Raw genomic sequence first — 22,675 nt, 5'->3', positions numbered from 1 at the left:
AGTGTTACAGCTCTTGAAGATAGCACAGACCTAAAGAGGGAGCAGCAGCATGATTTATTGTGAAGAAGCGAAAGAACAAAGCTTCCACAGCATGGAAGGGGACCCAAGCGGGTTGCCGCTGCTGGTTGGGGTGGCCAGCTTTTATTCCCTTATTTGTCCCTGCCCATGTCCTGCTGATTGGTCCATTTTACAGAGCGCTGATTGGTCCATTTTACAAACCTCTAGCTAGCTACAGAGAGCTGATTGGTGCATTGTTACAGAGCACTGATTGGTGCATTTTACAAACATCTTATGAGACAGAAAAGTTCTTCAAGTCCCCACTCGACCCAGGAAGTCCAGCTGGCTTCACCTCTCAGAAGCCCTCCTGAAAACAATGTGGACACAGTCACATCTCCTGATCTTTCCATCTCCTGATCATCTGCTGATTTAGTCACTATCCAAAGTACTCTGATTATCTTGGCCTCTAGATCACAGTTGTCCTCTCCAGCCCAATATGTGTCATCACCCTGAATGACTTCAGCACCCACCCATGTGGACAATACAGCCAGCATCCTGACCCATCAGCTCCTTGACTTCCCCGCTCCACTGACCTCCACATCCACTCTACTTCAGCCCACTGTGCCCATGACCAACCCACAGCTGGTCATCATTCAACACTGCTCCACTGTGGACAGCATATCCACTAGCACCCTACTCTCTGTCCACAGTCTCCTATCCTCCCAGTTTGCCTACTCTCTCTGCCCTTTGACTTCAAAGAGACCTCAAGTCCCTCAATGCCTCCATTTCCTCCCAGACTTTTACCCTTACCTATCTGATCTGGTCTTCAAGTGCAATCACCTGAACTACTTCATACTCAACTTCCTCTCACTGGCAAAACCACAATCCTGAATCTATCCAAAAATCAGAATTCTCCATCCCCACATCTGGACTGTCAAAGCTGCTGGAGAGAAAAAAAAGCCACATTCTTCCATGCATCATTGCCATTACAAATTTACAGCTGCTAATTTACCCAAGATTTCAGGACTGTTAGGCCATCCTTTTACTTTCCTTTGGTCAACTTCCTCTTTCTCTCCCTTTAGCAAGTCTTCCATACATTGAACTCTCTCCACACACCCTTCCAACTTCTCCTCCCTCACTCAAAGCATCTGATCTCACCTCCCATTTCAATGAGAAAACTGCATTTTTAGATGGGAAGTACTTCAGCTTCCAGCCCTCTTCAATAACAAACTTACCAACAGCTCCATTCAACTCACCTTTTTTCCTCCAGTCTCTGAGGATAAGGCATCCTTATTCCAGACCAAGATCAACCTCCACCTCACCCCAACGTTTGCTCTGGACCTCATCCCTCCTCATCTCTTCAGGCACCCTGATCTACCCACAAGCCCCCTCTTTCCTTTGTCTATAATCTCTCCTCCTCCCTGGGTCCTCCCCATGATCTAATCAAGGTGCTCAAGATGCAGCCTCATCTCCTCTTCACAGCCACATTTCATTAAAGAGGCCTGAGATATTAGGCCAGAAACTCAGGTAAGGGTGAAGCCTTGTTTTAAAAGCTAGGGCACAGGTGCGGTAGAAGCTGCAATTAAGAAACAAACAGAACAAGAATGTCCCATTGCAAAAGCCTCAACAGTAGGAATTTGGAATGATGGAACCTGATGCAGGCCTCCTACGTGCTTCTTATTTCAAGCCTCGGTTGCCCTGGAAACTGGGGCTGGACAGAGTCCTTGGAGTAGATTGGTGGAGTCACTTGTGAGGAAACAAGGGCAGACAGACGTTGACCCTGTCCACTCTTGGTTTCAACTACTATTACTGACTGAAGACTCTCACATCTATATTTTCAACCCTAACTTCTTCAAGATTCATGCTGGAGTTATACAATTTCCTGATGCTTTTCCAGTAGGGACTTCAAAGTTAACAAGCACAAAACTGAACTTTTAAAAACATTAAACCTGCTCCTGTATGCAATATCTCAATTAGTGGCACTACTGTTCAACCAGGCATTGGAATCTAGAGACCTAATACCCTTGATTTCTTCTCCCTCCCTTCCCTGACACATCCAATGAATGCCTTAAATTTGTTATTTTTTGTCTATCTCTAGAATCACTATCTAATTTAAGATCCTTGCCATCTCTTCACCTGAACTAATGATATCTTTTAACTAGTCTTATTCTGAAACACATGGTGGTGTGCTTGGAGCTGGCTCAGGCCAGCTGGCGAGAGTGGGTTATCTACTCCTCTTCCCAACTCCATGTTCCATGATGTCATATTGGTAGCATGAAACTGGCCACAGTGGGAGTATTTACACCACAAAAACTGGCAAACACCAAAAAACAGGATCTTTTTTCCTCCCCTGTGGAGAGCTGGTTGTTAAACATTTATGAGCATGATTACCACTGCCCATTTCCCACACTGTGGCCAAACTAATCAACTATGCCACTCTCCTGATTAAAACCCTCAGTAGTTCCCTGTGGTCAAAAGATAATATATAAATTCCTTAGCGTGGCGTATGAGGCCTTTTATCATTTGGCCCTTGCCTAAATGTCCAATATCTTCTCCCATCTCTTTTTAGTCTCACAACTTATGTGCTAGCACGAAGGTCACAAACTGGTTCACTCAAACCAAATGGGTCTCACATATGTATTTTGCTTGGCCTGCACACTGTCTTTAAAATTTTTGAGCCAACATTTATAACTTTAAGAGCTTCTACCCCCAAATCCATGTTTATGGCTTCTTTTCAAAAATTTATAACACTGCTCCTCACTTGTGCTTATGACAATTTACAGGAGCTGAGTAGTAGCTGCCCCCTTTGAGAGGGTCTCTGCAGTTTACCAGTTTCTATCATTCACTCACCCAAATTATACATATATACCTACACCTGGTCCTCATTTCTGTTACCCGTTTGGCCTGTATTTTAGACAACATCATAAAATCTAGATTATTATCAGAATCTTCTGACGCTCATTATAGAACTTTCTCTTCCTCGGGAGGCTGAGGCAGCAGAATGGCGTGAACCCGGGAGGTGGAGCTTGCAGTGAGCCGAGATCGCGCCACAGCACTCCAGCCTGGGCGACAGAGGGAGACTCTGCCTCAAAAAACAAAAAAACTTTCTCTTCCTTTACTTTGGCTGTTCTGATGATAGTCCATGGTCTCTGCACAGCCTGGGAAGGAAAAACAGAAAACAAAACAGCAAGATGATGAAGGAGAACAAAGCAGAAGGGGTAGAAGGAGTAGAAAGAAACCCATACTCTATGGATCAGTCCCCACTTTGAAGCAATGGAATTGTGAAAAATACAGGCAGAAATGTTGCAAGTTTGTGAGACCTCACAGTAGTTCCCTGCAAAGCTAGTCATCTAACCCTTCTTGGAGTCTTGGGATGTCTGCCTTCTCAGCTGGACATGGGAAGGAGAGGTCCAAGGAAATTAGCTCATATTGACCCAAATTGTGGGAGTCAGGTTTGTAAACAATAGAGTCAATTTCTCTTTTATTTTCTTTATTTTTTTATTGGAGACGGTCTCACTCTGTTGCCCAGGCTGGATGGAGTGCAGTGGCATGATCACAGCTCACTGCAGCCTCAACCTCCCAGGCTCAAGCAATCCTCCCACCCCAACCTCCCTACTTGCTGGGACCACAGGTGCTTGCCATCACACCTAGCTAATATAATGTTTTTTGTTTTGTTTTTTTAGAGACAGAGTGTCACTATGTTGCCCAGGCTGGTCTTGAACTCCTGGACTCAAGTGATCCTCTCACCTCGGCCTCCCAAAGTGCTGGGATTACAGGTGTGAGCCACCACGCCTGGCCCAAGAGAGTCAATTCCTTAATGTGAAAATAGGAAATTTAATTTATGTTTGCTGAGTGTCTGCTGTACGTCTAGCACTGTGCTAGATGCCATAGGGGAAACAAGAGCAGACCAGGACAACTCTGCCTTCAAAGAGCTCATAACCTTATCAAGGAGGCAAAAAGTACATGTGTGAAGTAATTTGAGAATAATATAAGACAACATCAGAAAAGTGATTTTCTTGCATGTAACCTTGTGCCCGCAATATCTGAGTGGAGAGCAAGAGATAAGCTCAAAGTTAGAAGAAGGAGCTATTGAAGAAGTCAGAACTTGCAACGGCCCTTGAGTGGCAGAGAAATGGGGCGAGAGACCATTCCACACAGGGAATCCACAAGGATATACACACAGAAAGCAACCTGTGAGTGGCAACACTGATAGAAGGAGGAAAAACAGTCTGGGTGGGAGGGCAAGGTTGGTCACTGTAGACCAGTTTTCTTTTCAAAAGGTTTCCTCTCTGGCGTTAGGTACTCAGGAAGTCAAATGGAGAATCATAAAGTTCCTTGTTAGACAATATAATCAGATACTTTCAGAAAGCATTTCATTATTCTACGCATGAACAACCACAACCTTTTGGCTGTATCAGACAAGTGGGGCTAAACACTATTCACAGGTATTGCTGTGTGTCTTGGACAGGACTGGCAGCACTGCCACGGAAGAAAAGAAAGGAAAAGAGTAAGAAAAGTAGAAAGAATAAGGAAGAGGGGGAGAGAGAGAAAGCGAGAGAGACAGCAAGAGAGAGAGAGAGAGAGTGAGGAAGGAGGAATAGCATGGTAGGAAGCAGACCCATACCCCCAATCTAACCCAGGAAATCCTGTGCTACAGGTTAGCCTCTCTTCCCTTCTGCTCAACACTTTCAGACCCAGACAGAGATTGAGGAAGGCCTCTGCCCAGAGAAAGGGCAGAGTTCTCAGATCTGAGCTCTCTTCTTCCTGGGGAGACTGTGACAAATTTCTCACTTCCCCATCTCTCCCAACTCTAGGCTTTATGCTGATGGTGTTTATATTCATTTCCAGGCCCACTCAGACCTACTTCTTCCTTAGCCTGTAGGCTTATGTTAATTTCTGAGATTACTCTTTCCTATGTCCAATTTACTTTATGAGCCAGTTGCTGACTTCCTGCTGTCTTGTTTGTAGCGGCTCCCTCTAAATGTTTAACAATGTTTACTCGCTGTTCCATGCTAGCAATTAATGACCATCATGCAGTCAGCTTTCAACTATTGAGAGGCTGATGCAAGCACTCAGTAAGGAAACAGATTTCTTGCAAACTCCTCCTCCTCCACCTTTCTACTACTCTATGTTTTCTGGCCACTTCCCTGTTGGAGAATCCTGCGCGCAAGGTGGGAGGGAGGCAATGATGTTGAAAAACAGTAACTCATCCCTTTGTCAGTTAGCCAGTAACTGTGGGTTGTTGTTTTATTTTTTAAAGAAGTTTTGAGAGTAAAAAGAACCTATTGATTAAAACACGATTTGTCTCTCTTATTTAGAGAGATAAAGAAAATTAAAAACAAAACAAAAATCCCATGATTTGTCTATTCGATGAGACTCCCAATTATCCACGGTCTGTCCTACCCAGTTAAAATGAACGTTTGAAACATTTTTTCCTAAAGTGTAATAAAATCAATATTTCTCAATTTTCTGGAATCCTATCCATGTTTTGGATACTGGGCTCCACCTCTTCATAAAGCCTCTGTTGCCTCTATTGACTATTCCAGTCCTCCCCTTCTCTAGCTCTAGATCCTACCACACTTAAACTCCTCTGTGAGTCTAGCAAGCTGCCTCAGCTTCCCTACTGGACTGAGAAAAGACTGGGTCCTAAAAGAGACTTCTTTTTTTTTGAGACTGAGTCTTGCTCTGTTGCCCAGGCTGGAGTGCAGTGGCGTGATCTCGGTTCACTGTCAGCTCCGCCTCCTGGGTTCACGCCATTCTCCTGCAGCAGCCTCCCAAGTAGCTGGGACTACAGGCGCCCGCCACCACACCTGGCTAATTTTTTGTATTTTCAGTTGAGACGGGATTTCACTGTGTTAGCCAAGTTGGTCTCTATCTCTTGACCTCATGATCCACCCGCCTCAGCCTCCCAAAGTGCTGGGATTACAGGCGTGAGCCACCGTCCGTGGCAAGAGACATTTCAGAGTTGAAAGATTTTTTAATTCATTGATCAGGTTCTGCGCACTCACCCAGAAGTGCCCCTGAATACCCAAAGAAGCCCCCACCTTCATCGCTGCTATTTACACTAAACATTACATCATGGACATAAAAATTTTATCAATGATCCTTTTGCTATCAGTATCCCATCCCCAAGCCGAGAAGTCTTCATTTTCAGAGTACTTCTTCCTGACCCTAACGAATTATCTTTACCTTCCTGGGACCTACAGGAAGTTGGACAAACCCTGTCTCACCTTGGTCTTTGGTCCCCTGAAGTTATATATATGTGTGTGTGTGTGTGTGTATATATATACACTTATGCATATATACGTGTATGTGTGTGTGTGTGTGTGTGTGTGTATACGTATATATATGTGTGTGTGTGTGTATATACGTGTATGTGTGTGTGTGTGTGTGTATGTATACACACACACAAAGTTAATGTAATCATTTGAGAGAATCTTCTCTTCAGCCCCCGGGGTTTGATTTAATGATACAGTCTTGAAGATTACTGGTTGTCGTTAGCCTTTCTTTTTTTTTTTTTTTTTTTTTTAATTTATTTATTATTATTATACTTTAAGTTGTAGGGTACACGTGCATAACGTGCAGGTTTGTTACATATGTATACTTGTGCCATGTTGCTGTGCTGCACCCATCAACTCGTCATTTACATCAGGGATAACTCCCAATGCAATCCCTCCCCCCTCCCCCCTCCCCATGATAGGCCCCGGTGTGTGATGTTCCCCTTCCTGAGTCCAAGTGATCTCATTGTTCAGTTCCCACCTATGAGTGAGAACATGCGGTGTTTGGTTTTCTGTTCTTGTGATAGTTTGCTAAGAATGATGGATTCCAGCTGCATCCAAGTCCCTACAAAGGACTCAAACTCATCCTTTTTTATGGCTGCATAGTATTCCATGGTGTATATGTGCCACATTTTCTTAATCCAATCTGTCACTGATAGACATTTGGGTTGATTCCAAGTCTTTGCTATTGTGAATAGTGCTGCAATAAACATACGTGTGCACGTGTCTTTATAGCAGCATAATTTATAATCCTTTGGGTATATACCCAGTAATGGGATGGCTGGGTCATATGGTACATCTAGTTCTAGATCCTTGAGGAATCGCCATACTGTTTTCCATAGTGGTTGAACTAGTTTACAATCCCACCAACAGTGTAAAAGTGTTCCTATTTCTCCACATCCTCTCCAGCACCTGTTGTTTCCTGACTTTTTAATGATTGCCATTCTAACTGGTGTGAGATGGTATCTCATGGTGGTTTTGATTTGCATTTCTCTGATGGCCAGTGATGATGAGCATTTTTTCATGTGTCTGTTGGCTGTATGAATGTCTTCTTTTGAGAAATGTCTGTTCATGTCCTTTGCCCACTTTTTGATGGGGTTGTTTGTTTTTTTCTTGTAAATTTGTTTGAGTTCTTTGTAGGTTCTGGATATTAGCCCTTTGTCAGATGAGTAGATTGCAAAAATTTTCTCCCATTCTGTAGGTTGCCTGTTCACTCTGATGGTAGTGTCTTTTGCTGTGCAGAAGCTCTTTAGTTTAATGAGATCCCATTTGTCAATTTTGGCTTTTGCTGCCATTGCTTTTGGTGTTTTAGACATGAAATCTTTGCCCATGCCTATGTCCTGAATGGTACTACCTAGGTTTTCCTCTAGGATTTTTATGGTATTAGGTCTAACATTTAAGTCTCTAATCCATCTTGAATTAATTTTCGTATAAGGAGTAAGGAAAGGATCCAGTTTCAGCTTTCTACTTATGGCTAGCCAATTTTCCCAGCACCATTTATTAAATAGGGAATCCTTTCCCCATTTCTTGTTTCTCTCAGGTTTGTCAAAGATCAAATGGCTGTAGATGTGTGGTATTATTTCTGAGGACTCTGTTCTGTTCCATTGGTCTATATCTCTGTTTTGGTACCAGTACCATGCTGTTTTGGCCTTTCAAATAAATATTCCTGCAGCCTCTACTGCCCATTTGGAACTGAGCAGATATACTATGTACTGTTACCAGTTTTATGTAAGTTTGCTCTACCCAAATAATTCTCCAGGAGGTCAGGAAAAAATGTCCTTTACTCCTCTGTATTCTCCAGTATGTCTCAGACAGAAATGGGCATGTTGTCATTGCATAATTGACAACGTGACTCTAGAGCTCGGCTCTAGACTCTTGCTTGGGTTTGAATCTTGGCTCTGCTGACTAAAATCTTTGTAACCTTAGGTGTGTTCATTAATCTCTCTGTGTCTCAGCTTCTTCATATGGGAACAATATTTACCTCACAAGGTTGTTGTGGAGATTAAATGAGTAAAGACATGTAATGTGCTTAGAATAGTGGCTGGCACACAATAAGTATTCCATAAACATTAGCTATAAGGAAGGAGGTTTAGGAGGTCAAAAAATTGAAATGAGAATGGAGACTCTAATTCCTGAATTGCCAGCATTTTATAGGACCTATGCTTCTCTCTCCAAACTTTAATCCTGCCCTTCTATGCTTCTCATTTCTTGTACCTAGGTCCCCACTCTGATGATGGACACACAGTTCTCTGAGTTCACACCGGACATCACTCCCATCATGCTGGCTGCCCACACCAACAACTACGAAATCATCAAATTGCTTGTCCAAAAACGGGTCACTATCCCACGGCCCCACCAGATCCGCTGCAACTGTGTGGAGTGTGTGTCTAGTTCAGAGGTAGACAGTCTGCGCCACTCTCGCTCCCGACTGAACATCTATAAGGCTTTGGCAAGCCCCTCACTCATTGCCTTATCAAGTGAGGACCCCATCCTAACTGCCTTCCGCCTGGGCTGGGAGCTCAAGGAGCTCAGCAAGGTGGAGAACGAGTTCAAGGCCGAGTATGAGGAGCTCTCTCAGCAGTGCAAGCTCTTTGCCAAAGACCTGCTGGACCAAGCTCGGAGCTCCAGGGAACTGGAGATCATCCTCAATCATCGAGATGACCACAGTGAAGAGCTTGACCCTCAGAAGTACCATGACCTGGCCAAGTTGAAGGTGGCAATCAAATACCACCAGAAAGAGGTAAGCTGAGCTCATGTCTGCTTTCAGGGAAGCTTAAGGCCTCCAAAGCCTGGAGCAGCAGAGCAAGAATCAGCATTTTTCTACCATTTCGCTCTCTAACAAACAAATGGTTGGGCAGGCCTCACAGCTAGGCCCATTTATCCAAGGCACAGACAACCTTTTTGTATTTTCTTTATGGCCAGATAAGTAACCATCTGATTCTTTGATGGAAAAGCATTCATGCATTTAACAAATGCTTACTGAGCACTGTTCTGAGTGTTTGCAATACAGAAGACAGACACTGACCCTGCTTTCATGGAGCTTACAAGCTGGTAGTGGATATAGAGTAAATGATCACTGTAACGAATATATAGTTACCTACTAAGATATGTACTTTGAAAGAACAGTGTCCTGTGATAGCACATAACAAAGTATCCTATCCTATATACTGGGGACATAGTGGGCAGTGATTACAGAAGGGTCACTGCCTGGATGCTGCTAATTGTTGGCACAACTGAATCCCTGGCAGCCCCTTAGTGAGAAGGCTAAAAAACACAGTTGAAAGATGAAGTCATACTCAGGGTTTGTAGTTCAATAAAAGGTTGGAGCAGGATCTGCTATGGTATGACCTCCAAAATGTTAGGTTCCACCTCTTTGAAGGAGGGCAATTCAAGCAGGTCACAGGTGAGGCTCTGCTTTCCATTTAGGCAAGATTTACAATCAAGCAGGTGTAGTTCTATGCCATCTTATCAAACAGTTTGGGAGAGCCTCCTAACAAGGCTAACTTAGCCCTTTAAGGAAGCAGCATGATACCATGGAAAAAGCAGGGACTGTGGAGCCAGAGCAACTGAGGATAGAATTTTAACCCACTAGCTGTATGACCTAAAGAAACTCACTCCTATTTTCAGGGCATTAGTTTTCTCATTTATAAAATAGAGATGAAAATAGTTTCTTCACTTCATAGGGGATTGTGGGAAATAAGAAAATACAGCATTCAGTGCATGGCACCAGAAGTACTTTAATGTCCATTTCCATCTCTTTTCCATGCTACCTGGAGTCAAAGCAGCTGAGGGGTGCCTGCCAGCTGAAGGGCAACTGGCAGTGCCATTCCTTCATGGATCCAGGCTCTGAGACAAACCTCATTGTGTGTTTATCTGGTCCCTTTTTCTCAGACAAAAATAAAAGTACTATGCCTTAGAAATGAGGCAAAAAACAAATACCAGGGCAACCTGGAAAGGGATAAAAAATGAAGAAGAGCAACATGGAGATCGAAAGGGCTATACTGGAGGAAGTGGTAAATGGTTAGGCCTACCTATGAGTCCCCTTATTTTATTTTTGCCATTTACCTGCTTTAAGTTATTTCAATAAGCCTGGTGTTGTGCTTACTTCCCTGGAGAAATGTAAAGATAAAATAAAATAATAAAATAAAATAAAATAGGTAATGTACTTATGCATAGCGAAATACTGAGCATACAGTAGCAGTCAATAACTATTAGCTGAGCAGGGTGTGGTGGCTCACACCTGTAATCCCGGCACTTTGGGAAGCCAAAGTTGGCAGATCATCTGAGGTCAGGAGTTCGAGACCAGCCTGGTCAACATGGTGAAACCCAGTCTCTACTAAAAATACAAAAATTAGCTGGGCGTGGTGGCAGGTGCGTGTAATCCCAGCTACTCAGGAGGCTGAGACATGAAAATCACTTGAACCTGGGAGGCAGAGGTTGCGGTAAGTCAAGATTGTGCCATGGTACTCTAGCCTGGGCAATAGAGTGAGACTCTGTCTCAAAAAATATTTACTATTAGCTGTTAAAATTATTCATTTTTATTGTTACACATGGAGGACTCGTGGCATATGGTCTAATTCTGTACAGTAAAATGGCAGGTAATAGATATAGTAAAGGCCCATCCTTCTCTTATCCCGCCCTCTCTCCCACAGCCCTGCTGTTGATATGAAGTATCAGTCATTGTGTTAAGCAGTCTGCTGTATCTACACTTTGATATAAGTATATATTTCCATTAAAGATGTATATTATTGTTTCAGTGTGTTTTCACTTTACATAAATTGTTATAATACTGTGAGAAAGAAAATCACAGATATTTTTAGAACATGAATTGCTTCCAAGTGACAGAATGGTTAATGGGAATAAAATAGTTTTTAAAAAATAGATAATTGCAGAATACAACTAAAGTTTACAATCCTCGCCCCGCTGAATATGAGATAAACTTTACAATTTTAGGCACCCCATGCTCTTTAAAATTGAGAATGCATTTATTTTCAAACAATTTCACTGCAATATTTCATCAATTTTGTGTTGGTAGGTCACCTTCTATTGTATGGCTTGACTCCACCTGCTCATATGATCTTCATTTGCCTGTTTTAGTTACTGTTGCATTTGAAAACCAGTGTGATGACTTTCTCACTGTCATGGGGATCTGCTTGTCACATGACCACGGAATCACTTTTGTATTATACATTAACTGCCCCCCAACCCTCATTAACCTTCTCATCACTTTTTTCCACTTTGTTTTAGTCCTTTTACTGTCCAGAAACTTTGTCCCTTGTATTCTTTATTCCATAATTTCTTATCATTGTTTTTACGTAATATCTTTATGCTACTATATTTTCATATATTTCTTAACTATCATCCCACTAACCTGAATGTGGTGAGGGGCCTTATTTTTTCTTGCTCTCTTGATTAATCATCAGAGACTCCAACATTGTTTCCAGGGTCCATTCCTGTGTACACTGAAGTGGAATTTTTATTGTGGTAAGATATACCTAATATAAGATTTCAAATTTTAACCACTTGTAAGTTTACACTTCGGTGGAATTAAGTACATTCACATTGTGCAACCATCATCACTAGGATTCATTTTTGAAGATGCACAAGTTTTGGAGTGTCTATTTTACTTTCAATAGTGAACCTATCTAAGTATAGTTTCATATTTCACAAGGCCATTTTTTCAAAAAATTTATTTATTTATTTATTTATTTATTTATTTTTGAGACGGAGTCTCACTCTGTCACCCAGGTTGGAGTGCAGTGGCACAGTCTCGGCTCGCTGCAACCTCTGACTCTTGGGTTCAATCGATTCTCCTGCCTCAGCCTCCATAGTAGTTGGGACTACAGGTATGCACCACCACACCAAGAAAATTTTTGTATTTTTTTTTAAGTAGAGATGGGGTTTCACCGTGCTGGCCAGGCTGGTCTTGAACTCCTGACCTCAAGTGATCTACCCACCTCGGCCCCTCAAAGTGCTGGGATTACAGGCGTAAGCCACCGCACCCAGCCTATTTTTATTATTTTTAGAGACAAGGTCTCACTATGTTGCCTAGGCTGGTTTCAAACTCCTGGCCTCAAACTCCTGGCCTCAAGTGATCTCATCTCAGCCTCCCAAAGCGCTGGGATTACAGATGTGAGCCACCATGCCCAGCCAGCTAAATTATGTTTAATCCATAACACTAGCAAAGTAGCCTTTCTTAACTATTCAATATTATGGATATTCAGCAGTAATCAAAGTAATTTCAAAAGTTAGTAATCAAAGTAATTTCAAAAATCAAGTAATTTCAAAAGTAAATTACTTTTTGAAAAGTAATTCAAAAAGCAGTCTATTTATGCAAAGATCAACAATTTTAGGCCTGGTGCTATTCACTGACATTTGTGAATCAAATAAATGAAAACCATGGTATTTAGTAGACTGAATTGTTTCCATCAGATCACATCAAACTCTAGCTCCAGGTATACAGCTGGGATACTGAGTGACTGTCAACTTCAATGTCAGTAGTGATAAAGAATATAATTCCATAGAGCCACTGAAATTCAAATATGGCCTAAAGTTTAGTCTCATAGCCAGAGACTTCAGAATCATTTGGAGATTTATATTTATATATTTTGCTCCAAATTGTCCAAGATAAATTATCTTAGCAATGGCTATACATCAATTTTGACATAATTAGTTTCTCTTCAAACTAAGCCATACTGATTAGAAAGGCAGGCTTGAGAAATCATATATATCTCAAAGTTTATACTCCAAAGGCATTGCTTCAGGAATGTAAAACATAATTTATACTCATCAAACTCTATAAATCCCTTCTGAATTGTGACTTCATTTCTAGAAAAAAAAACAAAAAACAAAAAAAAAACTGTAATCCTTCCCAACCTGTGAATTCGAGTTTTTTAAAAATATGTGGTTTCATTGAGTCTCAAATGCATACAGCCTCTAATTTCTCTCTATTCAATTCACATGTCTAGTTTAAGGCTGAATAATCCCACTTCTTAAACAAATCAGCAATGTCCTTTTTGGAGTTGTGTTTTTGTAATTTTAACTTTAGCATATAAATTTAGCTCAATGATGTGAGCTACTGAGGTTCCAACAATTCAAGTGTCTGTGAGAACTTCGTTCTCAAATGTTCTTGATTTGAGGAATCACACTGATAAGTCTGTTCAATACATATCCAAAATCTAGTCTTTAAAAAAAAAACTGAAACACTCACACTGTGCTTAGAACCACAAGCATAAAAACGTCATGATTTTGATCTTTATTTTATCATGTTATATAATACACTTGATTTTTGCAGTATAAACTCTTCTCATGTAGGATTTGATGAAACTAGACAAACCAATCTTTCCTTTCGATGCAAATAAATGAATGAAACCTAACTTTATGCTTCCATTATTATTATTATTTATTTTTATTTTTATTTTCGAGACAGAGTTTCACTATGTCACCCAGGCTGGAATGCAATGGTGCCATCTCAGCTCACTGCAACCTCCATCTCCCAGGTTCAAGTAATCCTCCCACCTCAGCCTCCCTAGTATCTGCATGCACCACCACGCCTGGCTAATTTTTGTATTTTTAGTAGAGACGGGTTTTACCATGTTGGCCAGCTGGTCTCAAACTCCTGACCTCAGGTGATCCACCTACCTGGGCCTCCCAAATTGCTTGGATTATAGGGATGAGCCACCACACCAGTCCTATGTTTCCATTATGTTTATGGCAATTAACTCAGCTTTTCCATGTTAGACAAAATTTCTCAAATTCTTTGAAGGCATATAGTTTATGTGTGCTAACTCATCAAGAAAAACACATATTAACATCTTAAGTGGGTCACACTCCAGGATTTAGAGGAACACATTTTCCCTGAGGGTTACATATCAGGAGCCCCAAACCAAGATGGAAACATTTTTTAAAAGGACATTTTTTTTTTCAAATGACCTTCATACCCTAAAGACTGTAGGAGAATGCACAAGAATTATTTCCCAGGATCAGAATTATTCAAAGAGAAACTGCCTCTAGATGAGAATGAAATAACTGAGCTAAAAGAGAAAAGTTGTCTTTTCCATTTGATTCCATGCTTAATAACAGTTGGACCATGAGGTTCTGTCTTCAAGGATAGATAGGATTACTTCCTCAATGTCTGTAATCAGGAATAGGACAGAGCAGATGCACTACTTCTCCACTCTCTAGTGCCATCCCTGATGACACCTTGCTAAATCTTTTAAAGTGTGCTGTGATTCCAACTGGGGAAAAAATGAAGAAATACCCAGTACAAATGGAAATTTTCCCAATGAGTCGAGGTTTGTGGGAGAGAAGCATCAAGAACTCCGGCACCTTGGATAAGGACCCAAAGATAAGCCCATTCACATCTTAAGTTTCAAATAGACAACATGTCTTTTTAGAACTTGAGCCTAAAAGCTGTATTTCACACAAAACATTTTTTTTCTCCATAAAATGAGCTGCAACAGAGCTGATTTTCCAAAGCTGGAAGTTAGGGGTTTGCTTACATTAAAAATTTAGAAGTTATAGTTTCAAGAAAGGCATGTTCCCCCAAGTTTAAGTAAGAATAAAGGTATTAGAATAACCAATATTTCCAGAATTTGTCATAATATGGAGGCATGTGTATTTACGTGCTTTCAACAACAGATTTTGTCAATGACACCCTTTTTTTTTTTTTTTTTTAAGACAGGGTTTCGCTTTGTTGCCCAGGCTGGAGTGCAGTGGCATGATCTTGGCTCACTGCAACCTCCATCTCCCAGGTTCAAGCTATTCTCATGCCTCAGCCTCCTGAGTAGCTGGGATTACAGGCGCCCACCACTGTGCTGGCTGATTTTTTTGTATTTTAGTAGAGATGGGGTTTCACCATGTTGCCCAGGCTGGTCTCGAACTCCTGAGCTCAGGCAGTCTGCTTATCTTGGCCTCCCAAAGTGCTAGGATTACAGGCATGAGCCACCGCGCCCAGCCAGTTAATGACATCTTTGATTAGAGGAATCTGAAACACTAAAGTTGTGTTTCATAAACATTGCCCCCTTGTCCACCTTATATGAATATTTGGGGTAAACTTAAAATTATCTTTTGAGATGCCTTCAGCATTTTTCTTTTTTTTTTATTTTTTTGAGAAGAGTCTCGCTCTGTCACCCAAGTTGGAGTGCAGTGGTGCGATCTCGGCTCACTGCAAGCTCTTCCTCCCAGGTTCACGCCATTCTCCTGCCTCAGCCTCCCGAGTAGCTGGGACTACAGGCGCCCGCCACCACGCCCAGCTAATTTTTTGTGTTTTTAGTAGAGACGGGATTTCACGGTGTTAGCCAGGATGGTCTCAATCTCCTGACCTCGTGATTCGCCCACCTTGGCCTCCCAAAGTGCTGGGAGCCACCACGTCCGGCCACCTTCAGCATTTTTCTAGGGTCTTTTAAGATGAAATTGTGACCAGGTATAAAGACTTCAGTGATTTTCCTCACCTTGTAAAATGCAGTTCCAACCTTCATAAGTATAATGGCAATCACCTTCAAGGATTATTTATTACCCTGAAGAGATGTGATATTGGAAGCCGACAGTTTTATCAATACAAGTAATTCACAAATAACTAACTTCAGGAACTAGAAGTTATTTTTTATTTCTTTAGGGATTTTCTGTTGGTTGGTTGGTTGGTTTGTGAGCTTACTGAGGGTTAAAGAGACAGAAGAAACCCAGTTTTAAATACGGGCTGGAGAGAGTAGGATCTCTGAAAAAAATATAAGAAATATTCCCAAGAGGAATCAGTAAGTACATCTAGTCTATTAAGATAAGACTGTCAGTACAAAAACACAACAAAAATCATAAAAATCAAGTTGGATCATAGTGGGTTAATAACGTTCAGAGTTACATAACCCCCTCAGGAACAAAATCTTAGCCTTGAATGGAATATAATTCATTATTTCCTGAAGGGCTTTTTCATATTGTTTTTTTCCTCATTGTTATTCCTACTAGAACTCAAATAGACTCCCCAAAAGAATTCAGTTTGGTAAAAACAAACAAACAAACAAACAAACAAACAAAAAAGCTCCAAAGAATGAAACAATAGCTGATTTCCAAACTCTAACTTTGGCATGAAGTAGAATAAGAAAGCTCTAATCTCTTAGAAAACAGGTGTAAAACTATTAGATAATTATTTCATGTCAAATAGACTTTCAGGTATTGTCATACAAAGTTTTTTTTGCAGATGGGTGAATTTTCTTTTTAATTTTTAAGTTCTGGGGTACATTTGCAGGATGTGTAGGTTTGTCACATAGGTAAACATGTGCCTTGGTGGTTTGCTGCACTGATCAACCCATCACCTAGGTATTAAGTCCAGCATCCATTAGCTGGGAATCCATTACTGATGCTCCCTCTCCCCACCCCAGCCCCCAACAGGCCCCAGTGTGTGTTGCTCCCCTCCCTGTGTCCATATGTTCTCATTGTTCAGCTCCCACTTATAAGTGAGAACATGTGGCTTCTGGTTTTCTGTTGCTGCTTTAGTTTGCTGAGGGTAATAGCTTCCAACTCCATCCATGTCCCTGCAAAGGACATGATCTCGTTCTGTTTTATGGCTGCATAGTATTCCATGGTGTATATGTACCACATTTCCTTTATCCAGTCTATCACTGATGGGCATTTAGGTTGATTCCATGTCTTTGCTATTGTGAATAGTGCTGCAATGAATATATGCATGCACATTTTTCAGATATTCCTGAAAAGTCCTGATTTCATATATTGTCTCAATGTCAGATATGTCATGCCATGAAAACCATTATTTCAATTGTTCCTTATTATCACTGAAGGTAAGCAGAAAATTTATTAATAACCCTCATTTTGCAAATGAGAAAGGACTATGTTTAGAGATTTGTTTAAGATCATCTGACAAAGCCAGAAGTAGAACTTCAGACTCCTAGTACAACATTCTCTCTTATTATGCTCTGCTACCTTATGTTGAGTGAAGTTCTTGTGTGCCCATTTGGTAGCCTCCAAATTCACCACCAGGTATTTTAAGATGACCACACCTTTTTTGATTTGTGAATGAAAGTTTATTAGTTAAAATCTCTTGAAAGAAAACAATAAAATGGTTTAGATCAATAGCTAATACAGATTTTAAACAATCATAAGATAATAACTAGCAGTAATCATCACACATAAGAATTTATATAGGCACAACTCCCCACATATTTTAGCCCAAGCAAATCAGGGTGAAAACTTGTACTACCTAATCTAATGCCATCTACCAGCCTATCTTCCTTGATTTTCACACCTTTAAGCTTGTCTCAGAATGATGAGCCCCTCTCTTTTCTGCCATGCTATATAATAATTGGCTTTAGCATTGGTCTTAAGAAGATACAGAAAAGGGCTAATTTGCATAAAGGATCAGCCGCTCACTCCATTCTCCTGGAGGAGATGCAGGATTTCAATCAGAGATATCCAATCAGTGGACTAAACTAGTTAATAATTCTCCATCTAATTGAGCTTTCAGATACACGACTTATGTCAATCGCCTACCAGCTATTTATAGCAACATCTTAGGGTTGGCTAATTTGCAGAAGACAAAAACAGGGCTTTGGTCATAAACCTGTTTAGAAACTAACTCCATATCATGGCTTTCCATCGTAAACAGTCGCATAACTGTTGACAATTTATTAATTTGCTTCTCTCTCCTGAAAACACCATCCCCGCTAGTTCTTGTTCCTAAGTATTGTCTTATTTCCTAAACATTTCTTTTCACTATTAACTCTAATTCTGTTCCATAGAGAAAACATACTTAATACAACAATCCATTCCTTGGAGCAGGGGTCATATCTTAACAATTCTTAAGCGCATACAATTACAGAATCAAGGCAAACACTGGAATATATCTTATCTAGTTCCTGAGGTACCGTTACAGTACAATCTGTCCAGGTGACCCAGGCAAACAAGGGGCCCGCCAGCTCCACATATTATGAGGTTGTAGCATGTTCCTGCTTTGATGCCTAAGGACTATATTAAACATTACGGGCTGTCTTATGGGCTGGTTCAAATCTTTGTCCTGTTTCAAGGTCTAGAGTAGTCTCACGGATTTCTCTTGATGTAGTTTCATAACCTCCTTGAGTTAGTATGGTTACTTGTGTTCTCTTATAATACACTAACAGTTTTAACAAGCTTACATTAATCTGTTATAGAATTGTTATAAAGTCCATATTCCAAAGTTCTACTCGGAGGAATAGCTACATTTTGGAATCTATCATGTTTAAGAGCACCAGGTCTGTCCTGCTACAGTTAAACTGCTCAACAAATAAAATTTGTAGCGGACTGGTGGCTTCTCCTTGGATGTGTTCTCTGATATTGTCCAGGTATTTATGCTTTGAGTTTTATTGTGACACAAAATTATAGCCCAGTTTCCTAAAGTCCAAATCCTTGTGGGGAGTGTGTATCTTCCCTGGCTGTTTCTGAAGCTATAATTAAAGCAAAGGTTCCTTTAACTTTTATCTAGTTCTCATATTTTTATTCTTATTTACTAAATGTATAACTTTTCTTGTTTAACTGTTATCACTAATCTTTCTAGTAAAACTGTTCCTAATGGAATGGAGTGATAAACTGTTTCACCTTGCTTTCCCACTACTCTATTTAGGTTAATTTGGCATAGTCACTTTGTACTCCATCAATTATTTGCCATTTTTGACATAACTGCATATCTAGAGTCCCCTATACTGGGAAAGCGAGATAGTAAGATTCAGTTTGTCCAGTGATTGTGGCAGTAAAATCCCTCAATCTGCTATCCCATGTGGATTTTAATTATCCAGTTGTTGTTTTATGATATAATTTTTATTTTTCCTATTTGTGTTTTTCTTTGCTCCTCTAAGTCTCCTGAATCTTCACCTACTCTTATCAATCCTTTCACATAGTAGTCTATTGTAGAAAGTTCTCATATTAATATTTGAATAGTTCCATAAATTCTGATTTGCAAAGATTAGCTCTGAAGTCATCTGTGTTAAATATCATTTTAATCCTTTTGACTATATGCTTTAGGCCTTTATATGAATTGCTATAGTCCAATTTCCACCAGTGTGGATTTCCTTCTACATCTCATTTCTTTGCAGTTTGTATATAATACATTGTCTAGTGATATACCTTTATATCTTTACCTAGTTGTTGCCCATGTCATGAGATGCAATGGTCATTCTCTAGGAAGGAGGGCCATAGTGTCCATGGGCTTGTCTAAAAGGTAGCTATTTTTCCAAATACAAATGAGGGTACTGTATGGCATGCAATTGATATGGTCAGTAAATTTCCTGCATATTTATTTCGTCTCTTTCTGTTTTGATTTGTGGGTCCTTCAGCTATTCCATTTTCCCCTTCTGGCATATGCAAAATTATTGTGGCTAAATACCAACCCATATGTTATCTAAATTCATTACTGTACCTATCTCTCAACAGTAAATATTTCTGGTCTGAGGTTGCAGCAGATTCACTGTAATAAGCCTATTAACTATTCTTTTTAAATTAAGCTGTATTCAGGAAGATATATTTTATCCACATCCAGTGCGGATAAATTACATACCATTACAGAATCAAGGCAAACACTGGAATATATCTTATCTAGTTCCTGAGGTACCATTACAGTACAATCCGTCCAGGTGACCCAGGCAAACAAGGGGCCAGCCAGCTCCACATATTATAAGGTTGTAGCATCGTCCTGCTTTGATGCCTAAGGACTATATCTAGTCCACAGATATCTAGTCCAATATGGTGAGTGTTTGTCTTTCCATCGGTGAATAATCCTTGTAGGGCTTTCCTTAGCCCTTCTATTACTTCTCTCTTTGATTATTTGGTATAGTGTGCCTTTTCCATTTGGGGAATAACAGTGCAAAGTAGCTGCAGTGTGGTCAGAATGTGCAAGAACAGTCCTGCATTGGAACTCTTGGTCCCAGCTTTTTCAGTTTTCTCCTTGGCAACAGTCATTTGAAAATCCTTCTGCACTTTTATTATCTGGTAGATAGTGCTCTTTTAAAATTACCTCCCTTAGTCTGCTATAGCATTTTTAGTTGGACACATGCTCTCTAAAAGGATAAGTTAGGAGTTATATCCTTTCAAATAAAAGCATCCCAACATTGTCTTGTTAATGTGAATGTATTCATTTACTGTGATGCTACCCTGGGGGATATTCCCCTTTTCATTTCCACTCATTGGAGAGCAGTGAAATTAGTCCCAAGATGTGATAGAGTTTGTCAGTTCTCCCTTCCATAATTAGGTGAGGAATTTCTTTTCTTTACTATTGTTTGCTCCCATCATCAGAAATTCTAGCATGACAGTAAGTACAGGTAAAGGGAGACCTACATGGCAAAAGCCAGAACTTTTTGAATAATAACAAAGAGGAAAAAAAGATCAGCTTTTGCTAGAAGTAAATCAAGTCTTACTTGTTATATGGGTTATTAGTAATGAAAATGTGCAGAACTGTGAGAAAACACATATTGCTAATATACAGAAAATAAGAATATATTGAAACAGAGAAATGATCAGTTTTCACATCCCTGGGGGCGGGGGCAGAAATTGGGTCTTAGTCACTTGTTAAGTCATCATTTATACCAGAGACTGTATCTTCATATAAGTTATCCATGTCTAACATAGCCTGATCTATATCAAACATTAGGTCTTCATCCTCTCTTGGTGTAAGTATTGAGTCTAAGTCTGAGAGATCAGGGAGATCTGGTAGCGAAGGCTCCTCAGGAAGAGGTGCATCTGCTTCAGTCTCTTCTGCTCTACCATTTTCTTCTACATAAGGAACTTCTTGTACTTGTATAATGAATTGTAAAAGCTCATCAGCTATTCTTATTAACTGGGCTACACAAGCAACAAGTCCATCAATGAGTACAGGAACTGACACAGAATCCATGCTGCAGTGCTCTTCTAAATAGATAAAATATCACTACAAGCTCTAGCAAATGGACTCTCGGTGACAATGGATAGTATAAGGGGCTAACAAAGGTTCTGTGGTTGGTTTAGGCCAGAAATTAAGATGTTGATATGATTATGATGCTGATCAAGTACAGAATGAGAACAGTAGAACAATAGAACTTTTTGATGATGTTGGTAAACCGTGCACAGAATTTATATATGGTACTCTTGTTTGTACTAGTGGTGAACTGCTATTATAATGACCATCAGGCGGACTGTCACAGCCAAGAGAAAACAGCAAAGCAGACCTAATAATAAAAAAGAGAGATATAAAGATTAGTATCTTTGAGCCTTTATCCATCCTACAGGCTACAGCTACTGGTTACCCCATCAAGAATTGCCGTTAAGCTTGAAATGATATGTCTAACTATAGCCCCTCCTTTGTTGCTGGCCTTGTGAGGCTCTACTACTTCTCTTTCCTTTGAAAACCTCATGGTCTTTATCTCTTGTTAAGAGATTTGGTAGAAAAGTAAGCATAGGCAGTTTGTCTGTCTTTCCTGAACATCTCATTTGAGGAAGGATACACTCACTCAGGGTCTGTCAATTATTAGCACCTTTGCCTCATTGCCATTTATATCTGGTGCTGCTGAATTCTTTCTGTGTTTTTGGAATCCATTCATTAAAATTTCCAGATGCCCTGCAGCCTGGGGAGTTTATGGTAAATAAAAGTCCTATATTCTCTGTATTTTGCCAAACTTTGGAGAATTTCAGTTATAAAACTAGTTCCTTGATAATTTCCTATTACTGCCCCTCTTCCATATCTAGCAGCTCGTTCTTCCAACTTTATCTAAAGCTATGGTTGTACTATTTTCATCTGCATTTCTGGTGGGCTCTTTGCAAACCCACTTTCTGAGTAAGTATATACTTGTGTAAGGCAATATTATTTGTTTGAAAATCTAGATATTGACTCAATATAATCTACCTGCTACATTTGTCTGGTTTACCACTCCCCACCACACTTAAAGTGAACCTGTTGAGGATGCAGGAAGTTTTTAGTATTTTGACATATCTCATATTTCTTACTCACTTGTTTATTTGATTCTGTTTTTCTAACTCTTTCTTCTCTACTAACCTGGTACATACATGCCCACATGCCCTGAGGTTTCACAAGCCAATCCTACAACCTTAAATTGAACTGAAAAGGGAGCCGAGTTGAAACTTAGAGTCCCCAAAACTTCAGGGTATACATTAGTTTTGGGGGCCTAGATTATCTCCCCTCTCATTCCAAATAGATTATTCTGCTTTTCCATTCTGATGAGCTGATACATGTCTTTATAAGAATTTCTAAATTCCTTTCACAAATTTATTTTCATATCTCCCTTTACCAGATTGTATTTCCTGCAATAGTCCAGTTCTGTATGGCTGATCAGTGTAGCTATGTACCTTTGGCCAGTTTTTTTTTTTTTTCTTGGTTATATCTACATGTTAAATTTCTGGCTATTAATTCTGCAAATTGGGTTAACTTTCTTTCT

General features: G+C 40.2%; 2 protein-coding genes across 6 annotated transcripts in view; one reads left to right on the top strand and one right to left on the bottom strand.

The window, feature by feature from the left end:
* Positions 1-22,675, top strand: part of TRPC5 (transient receptor potential cation channel subfamily C member 5) — a 326,188-nt gene that overhangs the window by 164,087 nt on the left and 139,426 nt on the right. The window contains exon 3 of the mRNA XM_050776763.1: positions 8,494-9,015. Coding sequence (XP_050632720.1) covers positions 8,494-9,015 — 522 coding nt within the window. The remainder of the gene's footprint in view (positions 1-8,493; positions 9,016-22,675) is intronic.
* The window catches only part of TRPC5OS (TRPC5 opposite strand), a 30,238-nt gene continuing 24,848 nt past the window's right edge, over positions 17,286-22,675 (bottom strand). For all 5 annotated transcript variants that reach the window (XM_050776778.1, XM_050776777.1, XM_050776780.1 and 2 more), the window contains exon 4: positions 17,286-21,451. In XM_050776778.1, the coding sequence (XP_050632735.1) occupies positions 20,806-21,141 (336 nt within the window). In that variant the 5' untranslated portion in view covers positions 21,142-21,451 and the 3' untranslated portion in view covers positions 17,286-20,805. The remainder of the gene's footprint in view (positions 21,452-22,675) is intronic.

This window comes from Macaca thibetana, chromosome X (assembly GCF_024542745.1).
Source record: "Macaca thibetana thibetana isolate TM-01 chromosome X, ASM2454274v1, whole genome shotgun sequence".
Classification (NCBI taxonomy): Eukaryota; Metazoa; Chordata; class Mammalia; order Primates; family Cercopithecidae; genus Macaca; species Macaca thibetana.
The sequence above is the reverse complement of the archived record's forward strand: the minus strand, read 5'-3'. Positions and strand labels throughout refer to the sequence as shown.